Genomic DNA, 12573 nt, shown 5'->3' on the forward strand with positions numbered 1-12573 from the left:
CTCCCTGCAGTCCAGAGTCGGAGGCTCTTCCTCACACTGCAGCCACGGGGTACCGTCTCACATTCCCTCAGCCACCGGGTGCCCTGCCTGCATGCTTCAGCCTGAGCTACCCTGTCCCTGCTTCCCACTTGGCTCCTGCATGGCCCTACTCAGGCATCACCACCACCAGAAGCTTCCCGGTGTTCAACAGCAGACTGCCACAGCTAAGTGCCCAGGCCCCTGGCTCTGCCCCCGACCGGTCGGAGGGTTAAGCTCTCACTTAGAACTGTGCATGCGTGGCTCATAGTAAGCACTCATCAAGTGCCAACTGTGTGCACCTGGAAAGCTGGCTTTTAGTCCTTGCCTTGCCACTGGCACACTGCGTGGACTGGGACAAGTTTGTCCCAGCCTTGCTTCTCTGTCCTGAGAAAGGAAGCATCTTTCACGTGCTTCCTAGGGGCCCGTGGAGGGGTTTGGTGGAGAGAGGAGGGTAAAATGATGTGCAAACAGTGGGGCCTCCGGGCACTTTCTTTTTTTAAAACTTTTTTTTTTTAACGTTTATTCATTTTTTGATAGAGACAGAGCCTGAGTGGGGGAGGGGCAGAGAGAGAGGGAGACACAGAATCTGAAGCAGGCTCCAGGTTCCGAGCTGTCAGCACGGAGCCCGACGCGGGGCTTGAACTCACGGACCGTGAGATCGTGACCTGAGCCGAAGTCGGACGCTCAACCGACTAAGCCACCCAGGCACCCCGAACGGGCACTTTCTGAAAAGAACCGCGGCCACTGAAGAAGCCCAGGACTGGATGACCACTGGGGTCCACATGCCTCTACTCTGCAGGGCCCAACCATGGCACCAATAAGAAATGTTTCCCTGGCGGGAACCGGGCACTCTCCTGCTGCCTGAACCATTGAGGCTGACTGGTATGAGCAAACTAAGGGCATATTCCCATGGTCTCCTCCCAGCAACTTTGTTTTCAACAGCCAGGGCTCAGGGCATTGGAAACACATTATATCTGAGTGCTGGAATGTGCCTCTGGAACGTTCCTTGTTCCTTTCTTCCCCTGGAGACGGGTGTCCTGTTGGAGAAGGCATGGCCCAGGGAGGGAGGACTGTACTCCTTCTCAGGCCTCTGGACTCCTCTATCTCCTTTTCCCTTTCCCCGCACGTGCCCCCCCCCCCACCCAGGCACCCATAGGGACCTCCTCTCCCCGCCCCCCACCCCACTCCCATAGGGCCCTCCTCTCCCCACTGCCCCCCAATGCTCCCATAGGGCCCTCCTCTCCCTGCCCCCACCCATGCTCCCATAGGGCCCTAAGGCCCAGGTTTCCCCACCCATAAGTAGCCCTTGACTACCCCCTCTGCCCAGTTGGTCCAAGTGCTGGCATCTCTTTCTTGGATTATTGCAATTAAAGTTCATCAGAGGTCCAGAAAACTTCCTTGCTCCTTGGCCCCGATGATGCCCACTGCCCTTAGGATGAAGCGTGACAAGCTGTGCCCTGAGGGATCACATCCCTCTTTGCCTCCTCACCTTGTCTCCTACTGTCTCCTACCCCCAGCCCATGCTTTGGCCTCTCTGGCCCGCTGGGCATTCCTTGGCCGAGCTGTGCCCTGTCACACACCCATACTTTCATTCACACTGGCCCCTTGGAGGGGAGTGCCCTTCTCCTCCACCTCTACCCCTGGAAATTCTCCTACCCTCCAGAGCCAGCCCAAGTGTCCTTGCTCTGGACCAGGTGTCAGAAGTGCCTCACTTGTGCCATTAGTTGGAATGAAGCTCAGCCAAGGGTGCCAGAGCCCTGGGCCGACCATCCCTCAACCAGCATCCCTGAGGCACCTTGTTCCAGGAGCTGGTCCTCAGGTCGTCAGTGTCGGGGACATGATTGTATCCTCACTCCCCAAAGGCCTCTCCTTGGTGCCCTGATCCCAGCATTTCCTGTTGCCCATCCATCCCTCTACGTGTGAGGTGCCTCCCCCATGAGACTCTGTTCCTCGTGTGCTGGGATCCAGCTGTCTCACTCTTGGGTGCCTGGCCCTGGCTTGGCCCACAGCAGGTGCACGGAGGCTGTGCAGTGAGTCAAAGGATGAACTGGAGCTCAGCAATCTCTCAGATGCTCATTTTCAACTCAAAACTCACAAAAGACTGCTATATAAAACCAATTAATTTCCAATGGAGATATGTCTGTCTCCTTCAACAGGAACCCTCTTGTTGGCCAGATTCTAAGTCTCTCTTTTGGAATAAGGGCAGGCCACATTCTGCCCTTCAAGCTACCTTGTTTAAATACCCCACAGAGATTCTGTTCCTGGCCAAGGTATAATCACATTGGTAGCAGGAAAGGCTTCAGAGCCTAGAGACCAGAGACCATGCTTGAGTTCCAGTTCCAGCACTGTCTTTGCTGTATGACCTGAGCAAGCCATTTCTTCCTCTGGGCCTCAGTTTTCTCATCTGTTCAATGGGGATACCGTCCTCGTCTGTCTGGCTATTGTGAAACCAGAAAGTATTCAAAGAAACAGTTCATTCACTCAGACACCAGCACCAAAATATAATACCTACTTCAGGAAACCTGGGCTGTTTGGCTGGGCAGCTGGTCACAGGGTAGAGGGTGGGGAGTGGTAGGGTGGAGAATGGGCAGTGAGCAGCTCCTCAAGCTTCGCTTTCTCCTGATCTTCTATTCTTCGGCTCAGAGCCTCCGGTGACAGCTTCCCAATGGCTGAATGGCCCGTACCCTGCCTCATATGCAATCTTCTGTGATCAATCAGTAGCACTCGCTGGGATTACCGTGTTGAGAAAAATGCTAAGGCTGCACGTGAGCCCGGCCGTTTGTCTTAGGTACCAGAGGGGCAGAAAGTGGCATACACTTCACATGTATGTTCCATCCCTAAGAGCTAAATTCCTTAGCTTGGTTTTTTAAGGCCCAGACTTAACCTTTTTCTAAGGGGTGACAAGGTCAGGATCTGCAAGCCTGTCTTAGGGCAGAGGAACATATTTCTTCTGTGTCACCCAGAAACAGGTCCAAAATCATGGAGGCAGATTCCATTCATCTTAGGAGCTCTCTATTACGGTAGTGAGCCCTTATCACTGTAGGCATTCAAGGAGAGGCTGACCAACTTGAAGGCAGGAGAGGCAGTTTTTTAAGAGAGGGAGCAAGCAGGGGAGGGGCAGAGTGAGAGGGAGAGAGAGATTCTTAAGTAGGCTCCATGCTCAGCTCAGAGCCTGGTGCAGGGCTCGAACTCACAACACTGAGATCATGACCTGAGCCAAAATCAGGAGTTTGAGATTTAATCGACTGAGCCACCCAGGCGCCCCAGGAGAGGGGATTCTTGTTCACAGGCAGTGGTGCATGGTCCCACTAGATGATCTTGTAGCCTCCTTCCTGCCCTCGCGTTCTTGGATGTGATGCTCGTGTGAAGGGTTATGAGTGCCGTCCCAGCCAGCCTCCCAGCCTGGCCCGGGTGGCCCCCTCAGGGTCCAGGACAGGAGTATTCATCAGACCAGTCGGAGCAGTGCTGCGTGTGGTCACGGCACAGGACCCTTGGGATGCAGTCACAGTACTTGAAGACAATGGAGGGGCAGCGCCACCAGCCGGGGCCACAGGGTGGGCATGCAGTCACTGTGGGCACAAGAGCCAGCAGAAGGGCCGCTGCTGTGTCCTAGAGTGCCCTAGGCACCTGCCCACCCCTGGCTCTGAAATATGCCATAGCTCCCCATAGAGCCACCCCATCAGACATGGGTCGCCTGTATGCCTTATCTCCCAGTGGGAGACAGAATTTAGACTCCCCAAATCATAGGCTATGTGACCACACACAGCCTTACCCTGTCTGAGCCTCACTTTCCTCATCTGCTCAAGGATGTTATTAAGGAAGATAAGCAAAGTGCCAGGCCCATGGTCAGTGTGGGATATTAAGGGGAGCATATTGTCTCCCGCAGCCCGGCTTCCCTCCCTCGCTCTGACTCAGCCACGCCAGCCAACTTATGGAGACTCTCGGAGGATGGCTCACAGACTTCCTGCCTTCACCCTGTACCCTGGGCCTCCAGTGTGCTTCTTGCACACTCAGCATCTGCCTGTTAAAACCTGCTTGAACAGTGCCTCTTCTGAGAAGTCTCCCTTGATTCTTACCCCCCCCCCCCACTGACTGCCCCACAAACCCTCTCTAGGGTTTTTGGAACCCAGCACTTCCTTTTGGCATCAACATGATGTTAGTCCTGAGGGTAGGACACATGTTTGACTCCTGACTATCCCCCAGCAGAACCTGGCACCAGGGCCAGCCCCTAACAGTGCTCGGAACACGTTTGTTGATTGAACAATGGGGGAGAGATTGAAAGGAAAGTCTGGGCAGTGAAAGAGCTTCAGACTTGGAGTCAGGAGACCTGGGTTTATACCCATGCTTCTTTCCTATCACTTATTCTATTAAGTCCCTTCTCTGGCCTCAGTTTACCTACATATGAATTTGGGGCCAGTGATTCCTATGCTGCTTCCTCACAGGGCTTTTGGGAGGTACAGAGGGGATGAAGGAAACTCGGGTTCACATCCCAGTTCAGCCCGGTACATACTCTTTGCGTGACCACCCTCTGGGCCCCAGTTTCCTCATCTGTGCCCTTGAGGGTGAGCTCCCCACCACAGAAGAATAACCCTCCAGCAGGAGCCACCTGGAGTGGTAGTGAGCACTCCGCCACTGGAGGCATTCAAGCAGGGGTGGAGAACTTCATGGTATGTGAGAAGGGGAGGTGGGGGGAACCTCTGAGATTCTCTGGTCAACTTCTGCCCTTTGGCCACTGCCTGGTCACCTGCCTCAGCCCGGCCTGTGCCCAGACCCTTACCTGGGCTCAGTTCATCTGAGCAGTCCCCGCAGTTGTTAATGCCATCACACTTTTGGTCCGAGTAGATCCAGGAAGACGGGTCTCCACAGCGGGCCACGAGGAAGCTGGGGAGGCTCTGGGGCACATCCCCTACAGGGAGACAGGTGAAGCAGGGGGAAGTCCACATCCGGCCTCCAGACATCTATCAGGAGGTGGATTGTCCTGGCCACCCTGGCAGTTGCCAAACGGGCTCACAAGGAGGTTTCCTGGGGTGGAGGTCACGTCAAGGGCAGAGGAGTGCTCTTTCCCTGTCTGCCCAACAAGATGCCCAGAGAGTGGCATCTCCCTTCCTCATTTCCGGCTTGGCTCTGGTGCATGCCCACCCCACACCAGGGCTTGCACTATTCCTTCCTCCGGAAATGTCCTTCTTGACACCTCTCCAAAACCATCCCACTTTTAAGTCCAGGTTCAAGTTCCTTCACCTCCAGGAAGCCTCCAACAGGAACATAACAAGCGTAAACATGAAATCTTGCATTCGGGCGCCAGAACTCAGAGGATGCGGGTTCACATACTTTGTGAGAGGGCATCAGAGCACCGTTCTTGCAAGTGGGTTCTGTGTTAGAGGGGTGAAAGGGCTACCAAAAATTCACATAAACTCAGGCCACATCATGAGAGGCCTTTGGGAATGGAAAAGCCTTTGTTCCTTGGACAAGCCAGGGCCAGCCAGAAACGTCATGGATGCTTCTGGAGCCCGACCAGGGAGAGGGACAAGGGTAGCTGGTGTGTGTCCTATGGTGTGCTGGTGGAATGGAGAAAACCAAGCATGAGGGGATGACTGTAGGAGTTCAGAGTGTGGCCGGAGGAAGGAGACTCTCACGGTAGGCGAGAGAGCAATCTGCAAATCCATGCAGTGCCCCCATCATGGAAGATAGATTAAAATGTGGTTCAGATGAGAGAACAGAGTTGGAACCAATCAAGGATGCTGCAGGGAGACAGCTCTAAACTTGGCACAAGGGAGACATTCCCATGGAAACTATGTGATGAAGGAGGGGAGCAGTGCCTCACGCTGTAGTGAGCCCCCCATCCTAGACGTATGCAAGCAGAGGCTCGGTGGCCTTTATTGGGTTTGTTATGAGGGCATTTGAGCATGAGCTGGGACATGGACCAGATGACCTTTAACATCTCCTCTAGTCTAGCGTGTCCACGATAAAGTGACCCTTTCCCCATCCGCTCCCCGCCCCCACTCCAACACAGTAGACTCTCCCTCCTACATGGAAAGTGCCTCGTCTACACAGCCATGGTTTTTCTCTCCTGAGTACTGTCAGGTCTCTAAGTTTTGGGACCAGGTTTTCCCACTCATTCACTCATTCCATCATTGATTCAGGAAATCATCCCAGATCTAGTCCTCTGCCAGGAACTGGAGCCCCCAGACCAAGTAGACCAGGCCTGCCCTAGAGGGGTTCACAGTCTGGTGGGGGTGGCCAATGTGCCAATGTGAGTAGGGCTGGGACAGGGGGAAGCACGGGGGCTATGGGAGCCCAGGGGAGGGAATTAACCTACTTTGAGAGGGAAGGTTTCCTGGTGGAGTTAACACTTGAACTCTCCCTTGAAAGATGGATACAGGTTCTCAGGGAGTGGAGATGCACAGAGCAAAGACCTTCTTAGCATGGGCATGTATGTGTGCATGTGCCTGGGACAGGGTGAGGACAGTGCTCCTGGCTGAGGGTACCATACAAGCAAAGGCTGGGGGACATGAAGATGCCTGGTAGACTGGGGACTGTAGAGCTTCAGTATGGCTGCAGGGAGAACAGAGTGGGGGGCAACCGCAAATGGGCCCTGGAGGGGCCCACTCGGGGCAGGGCAGGACTGAGCAGGTACTCACGGCACATGGCCTCGTCCTCATCCTCGCCCTGGGCACAGGTGCGGACGCCGTCACAGACCCTGCTGGCTGGGACGCATCTCCTCCGGTCGTGGCACAGGAAGCCTGTCCTGTTCATCAGTGTCACACAGGTCTGGACGCCTGAGTTGGCAGGGAGAGACCCTGGAGGCTCAAGAGCGGTGCTTACAAGGACATCACGAGTACCTGAAGCTGAGCCTTACACTGAGCCTGCCCACAGGACCAGGTGTGACCCTGGCGGGATGGTGACGGAGATGAGGTCCAAGCCCCCACTCTACCACTTGCCAGCTGTGTGACCTTGGGCAGACTACTTGACCTCTCTGAGTCTCAGATTCCTTGTCTGTACAATGGAGATCAGAGCACAAAGCCCATAGGACTGCTGGAGAGATTACATGAAAGCTTGTGTGTGAATGACCCTACCACAGAGAGCAGGCAGAGTGAGTCATGGTTCCCTCGTTTACCGAGAGCTTAGGGCCAGTCCCATGGAGGCCCCTGAGGGCAGCGTTCCAGTCCATGAAGTGGTTTTAATGGTGGAGGTCCTGGTGCCAAGGTCAGGTTGGCAGGAGCAATCTAGTGGGGCCTGCTGGGGACCGTTAGGCCACAGCCCCTTACCTGTGGGCACAACTTCATGGGCTGCAGAGCCCTTTCACATTTGTACTCTACTGTTTCCCCAAAAAGCCCTGTGAGGTGTCATCATTAGCCCCACTTTACAGATGAGAAAAGTGAGGCTCAGACAGATGCAAGGCCCAGTCCCGCCGCTGATAGCCCAGGCCTGCTGGGGCTGGCTCTTCCCTGAGGCTGAGGCTGGTCCCCCAGTGTCCAGCTGAGAGTCTTCTCTTCCATCCCACTGGGGGGAACACCCACCCCGTGGCTGCTCCAAAGAACTAAAGGAGAGAGACTGGCAGACAAGTGGGGGGTCGCCCTGGCCCCACGGGCTATGCCTGTGTATATATACGTGCGTGCAGGTTGGAGATGGGATCGGGGCTGTGCACGTGTGTTTGGGCACCCATGAACCACGTCTCACCTCCCGGAGCTAGCTTGGCTTCTAGGAGGGGGACTGACTCTCAGAGATACTCACATTGTCACACATACATACACACAGTGACACACATGCACATACTCAGACATGTGCACACACATGCACATGAACACACACACAGACACCCACACACACACTGACACACACATACAGACATACGTGTCATTCACAGGCACATGAGTGCAGCTCCACATGTGTTCACGTCTACCGTCAGTGCCCGTGTTCTTGCACAGGCACATAGAGTACTGTGGATTTTACCCCCTACCCCCACATTGTCCCCTTATACCCCCCAACCTGGCTCCAGACACCTCTCTCAGAAATGACACCCCACCCCCAGCTTAAGCCCCTTCCCATGGCTCTCTGGATGGTGACCCCTCCCCAGGACAGCCCTGAGGCCCTGGGCACCTGCCTCGCCCCCTGCTCTTGCCCTGGGTGTCCCCTGGCCTCCTGCAGTCTCTCCTTCTCCTCATGTTTCCTCTCATCCCAGGGACTCTACACATGGGGTTGCCTGTGCCCAGGACATTTTTCCTGCCACCCCCTCCAGTAACCAGTTCCCACTTTTTCTTCATGGCTCGGCTCCCTTTCACCTCTCAGGGCGCCCACGTGACTCCTAGACTGGGTCAGTGCCCCTGTTCCAGACTCGCAGAGCCCCCATTAATCCTGCCTTCAGGTGCTTATTTGATGAATGTCCTTTAATCTCCAAACTGCGAGCTCCACGAGGCAGAGACTGTGTTGGGGTTCAGCACTGAAGTCAGGGCTGCAGGGATGTACCAGACACGTCCCTGTCCTTTATGGTGGAGGCCGATACACAGGTAGACGGCACCTCCCAGGATAGCCAGGCCAGGGGAAGAGGAAGTATGTGGGGCTGTGGGGATCGAGACACATGGCCTAGCCTATGGGCCAGGGAGGATTCCTGAGGAAGGTGATGTCAGAGCTGGTCCTCTCAATAACTCCTATCACAGATGTGCAAATGGCAGCTCAGACGTGCATGTGGGCCGTGTCTGCGCACACACCCTGGGAATTGTCCCAAAGCCTGTTCGTGGAGCAGCCAGCGGCGTTAGGATTCCTTATCTCCCTGTCCCCGGATCCCCTCCTGGTAAGTCCAGCCCACCCTCTCTTGACCACACTGACCTGGTGTGCGCGGGGGGAGTCCAAGGATGGCGACCAGGGCGATCAGGGCTGCGAGAGTCACCAGAAGCAGGAGCAAGAAGGCTGAGAGGCAGGCGCCTCGGCGTGAGCAACAGAGGGAGCCAAAGCCTATGATGCACGGGGTGGGAAACCAGTGACCAAGCAGCTAGGGATCCTAATCCCTGGCCCCTATAGGTGTGCCTCCCCTCCTAGGGGTGCAGGGGCAGGAAGGGCTCCCTGGAGGAGGGGGTGCCTGAGCCTTCCACTATGCTCCCGGTCCTGCCTGTGGGCCCACCTCCACCAAGCACCCATCCCTCGCCCCGGCCAGTAGCTGGCCAGTGATAAACATGTCAGAATAAACATCCCAGTCACTCCTCCACTGCCCTCACCCAGATGTCCTCCCTCGAGGACTTCTCCTCAGGGGGCCAAGAGAGATGCCCACCTGCTTGGTGAGCCCCTGCCTGGGGAAAAACTAAAGCGGGCCTTCATAGTCATTAATTTTCAAAAAGAACCTTTATTTTATGGATGAGGAAACTGAGGCTCAGAGAAGAAAATGTCCAGGTCACCTTGTGCAGAGCTGGGACATGAGTCGTTCCCTTTGCACGATGCCAGCTGATTGTCCATTCTGGAGCCAGCCAGGATGCAGGTTAGGATCCCAACTGGACCATACTGAGAAACCACTTTATTTTTCTAGGCCTCTTTCCTCATGTGGAAAATGGGGGTCATAATACCTACCTTAGGGTTGTTGACAGAGCTAAGCTAAGCTAGTTAACGGATAAGAGCAGAGCTTGGCACATAGTAAGTGCTCTAAAGGCTTTAGCTATTATTGTTTGCTGAGCACCGACTATGTGCCAAGCTGTATCCTAAGCACTGTGGAAATAACTGTGAGAGGAGACATCCTGCTCCTTTAACTTCCCTGGCTCCTTTAAATTTTGCTTCCTCATGAAAATAATGAAAGAAAGCTTTATTAAGGACCTATGAGGTGCTCTGCTCTGTAAAGGACAGAAAAACAGTAGTCATGGCTCTGGTCCTTATGCCCTGAAAGCTTGTTGTTGTACTTAGAGGACAAGGCATGGATGGGGAAAAGGAAGAGTGTGGGTGCCCACTGCTGTCCTGTCCTCTGGGCCACAGTTATTGCAGAAAAGGGAGCGAAACAGGTCTTAGGCATCTCTAGGTCTCCAGGGTCCCGTTGAGAGGCAAGACACACAGTAGGTGCTTTGTGACCACTCTGACCTAGAGATCCCAGAGACACAGGAGGGCCCCCAGTTCGGGTGAGTTCATGTCACTTCCCTCCAGTCCACTCACATTTCCGGAGCTGCCTACTCTGTGCTTGCCCGCCTGTCAGATGGGTACCTGGACACGGGCAGCTCCGGTGCCAGGCACTAAGTGTCGAGCAGGCATGAGCAAGGTGGCATGGCTGCTGGACGGAGGGGTATGGGAAGCACAGGTGGGAGTTCCACAGGCAGGTGAGGGGAGGGTGCAAGGACAAGGCATCCCAGGTAGAGAGTGTAAGAGTGAAGGCTTGACGGAGGGCGCGCAGGGAAGGGCAAGTGGCTGGAGCCCCTGAAGGTGTGCCCTGGGAGAGGAGCTAGAACAAGCGATGCAGCATGAACTGAAAATCCCCAACCCCCGCAGTCCTGGTCGGTGGCAGACACAGAGTAAACTCCGGTAACCAGGGAGACAGCGGGGAGCCTGGTCAGCCAAGCAGCTGCTCCTCAAATATTTGTGCAGCACGGGCTGCGGGCGGGTGTCGCGGGAGACGCTTGAGACCCATTGGCGGCACCAGGGCCTGAGCCCAGGTGAAGATGCCGCTAGGCAAAGCTAAAAAGCCCTCGGGCGCCAATCCTTTCCGGACAGACGGGAACCCAGACTGTTCCACAGCCACGCCCACCGGGAGCCGCACTGGGAAATACACAAGCCCCGGTGTGGAACCACAGGGACGCAGGGGCTTTGCAGCCAGAGGAACCCCAGGTCGAATTTGAACTCCACCTCTCCCACCTCCCAGCTGTGTGGGATCCCAGTTTGGCCAAGTTCCCCAAACTCCCTTCTCCTCAGCTGCCCCGTCTTGTTACTGCCCCAAACAGGACCCCTTCCCGGAGCGGCCTGGGGATTAAAAAGAGGCCATACAGTGCCAGGCACATACAAGGGGGGTTGATTCTTTATAGCCATTATTATTATTATTATCATCCGCCTCTCTGGTTCTGTTTCCTCGGTGACAGAAGTGGGCCAAGACAGGGCTCAATAGATGTGCGTTCCTTCCTTCCTTTACTGCATAAAGGGAAAGCAAACTGTGCTGGGTACACCGTGAGTGTCACAATGGAGGTGCTAAGTATGTGATCCTGCCCACTTTATCCCTCAGAGGTAAAGAGCAGAGCCCAGGTCATGCACTCAGTCAGGGCTTTGGCTCCAGAGCTCTTCCCTCTATAGGTTACAGGGGGCGCTGTATGTAGCGCAGGGTCTGTGATAGGCAGCGCACAGTAGGCGCTCAACGAACGCATGGAGAGAAAGAACAAGCCTCTTAAGCAGGTGACCGTCAGCAGGGCTGGCCAGGAAGCTGGGAGCCGGTGACATTAGCATGGGGGCAGAGGTCCGAGGGACAGTGGGAGCCGTGGGGAGCCCTCTTCATGCGTCTGTAGCCGTGGTCCAGCCTCAAGGGAGCCCCACCTGGGACCCCTCTGTCCTTTACCTTCCCCTCCAGGGAGGGCTTTGGTTCCAGCAGCAGCATTGCCATCGCCATCTCCCTGCCCAAGAGACAGAACGGGTTTTCAGAAGGGTCACGGAGAGTCTTCCATGGAACCACAGGCCCCCATACGCCAGCGTGCTAAGTGTCTCAGACCTGCTTCTCGATTCCACACCTGCGCCTAGACTGTGCCCTCTGCCTGCAATGCCTTTCTCTCCACTTGGCAAACATTCCTCCTTCAAACTGGCTTGGGCTCCTCCTTGGAGGGGCTTTCCTTGCCCCCTCCCATAATGGTGATGGCTCCCTCCCCTGGCCTCCTGTCCACCTGGCTCCTCTGTCCCCCTTCCAGCACCCACCACCCAAACTGTGCAGCTGGTTCACCTGCTGGGCCCCCTACAATCTGGGAGGGAGCCTCCAGAGCAAGGGGGACCTGGGCCACCTAGCACCTCACCACTTTACTGCCCACTCCTTGCCCCGGGTTGACTCCCCCAGGTCAGGAGCCATTTTAAAGCTGTTCTTGGGGCACCTGGGTGACTCAGTTGGTTGAACAACCGACTCTTGATTTCTGCTCGCATCATGATTCCAGGGTTGTGGGATCAAGCCCCACGTTGGGCTCTGCACTGAGCATGGAGCCTGCTTGAGATTTCTCTCTCCCTCTCCCACTGCCTCTCTCCCCTGCTCACACACTCTCTTTCTTTCTGAAATAAAATTTGAAAAAAAAAATCAATCCATCAATCAACTCTTACCTGGGGGAAGATTTTGTTCATGTCTCTGGCCTCTAGCTCCCAGCTCCAGCCTCCTGGCACTGGGGGCCCCATGCAGAGAACTCAGCGGGTTCCTGCCCTGTCACCAGGGGCAGCCTGGAGGAGGGAGGGTGTGAGGCCTGGCCACACCCTCCCTGCGGGCAGTCCCTTCCCAGGCTCCTGCCTGGCTTCTCCCCACCCTGCAGTCTGATGGCACACTCTCAGGTTAGAATCTTCCCGCCCATGTTACCAACCAAGAGCCTGTGGTTCAGAGAGGGAGAAATTGCCCCAAGTGTCGCAGTAGGGGGCAAG

At 55.6% G+C, this 12573-nt stretch overlaps 1 protein-coding gene across 2 annotated transcripts; it reads right to left on the reverse strand.

The window, feature by feature from the left end:
• Window positions 1-3247: 3247 nt before the first annotated feature.
• On the reverse strand, window positions 3248-12329 carry LDLRAD1 (low density lipoprotein receptor class A domain containing 1). 2 transcript variants are annotated; one of them, XM_015535302.1, is made up of 6 exons: window positions 12265-12329; window positions 11525-11579; window positions 8842-8967; window positions 6657-6794; window positions 4796-4924; window positions 3248-3587 (listed from the first exon to the last, which is right to left on the reverse strand). In XM_015535302.1, the coding sequence occupies exons 1-6, from the start codon at window positions 12283-12285 to the stop codon at window positions 3439-3441; spliced, it is 618 nt and encodes a 205-aa protein (XP_015390788.1). In that variant the 5' UTR covers window positions 12286-12329; the 3' UTR covers window positions 3248-3438. The 2 variants fall into 2 exon arrangements, with proteins under 2 accessions (XP_015390788.1, XP_015390789.1); XM_015535303.1 differs by lacking the exons at window positions 3248-3587; window positions 8842-8967 and having other exon boundaries at window positions 4802-4924; window positions 6657-6763.
• Between the last annotated feature and the right edge of the window lie 244 nt (window positions 12330-12573).

Source organism: Panthera tigris, chromosome C1 (assembly GCF_018350195.1).
Source record: "Panthera tigris isolate Pti1 chromosome C1, P.tigris_Pti1_mat1.1, whole genome shotgun sequence".
NCBI lineage: Eukaryota > Metazoa > Chordata > Mammalia > Carnivora > Felidae > Panthera > Panthera tigris.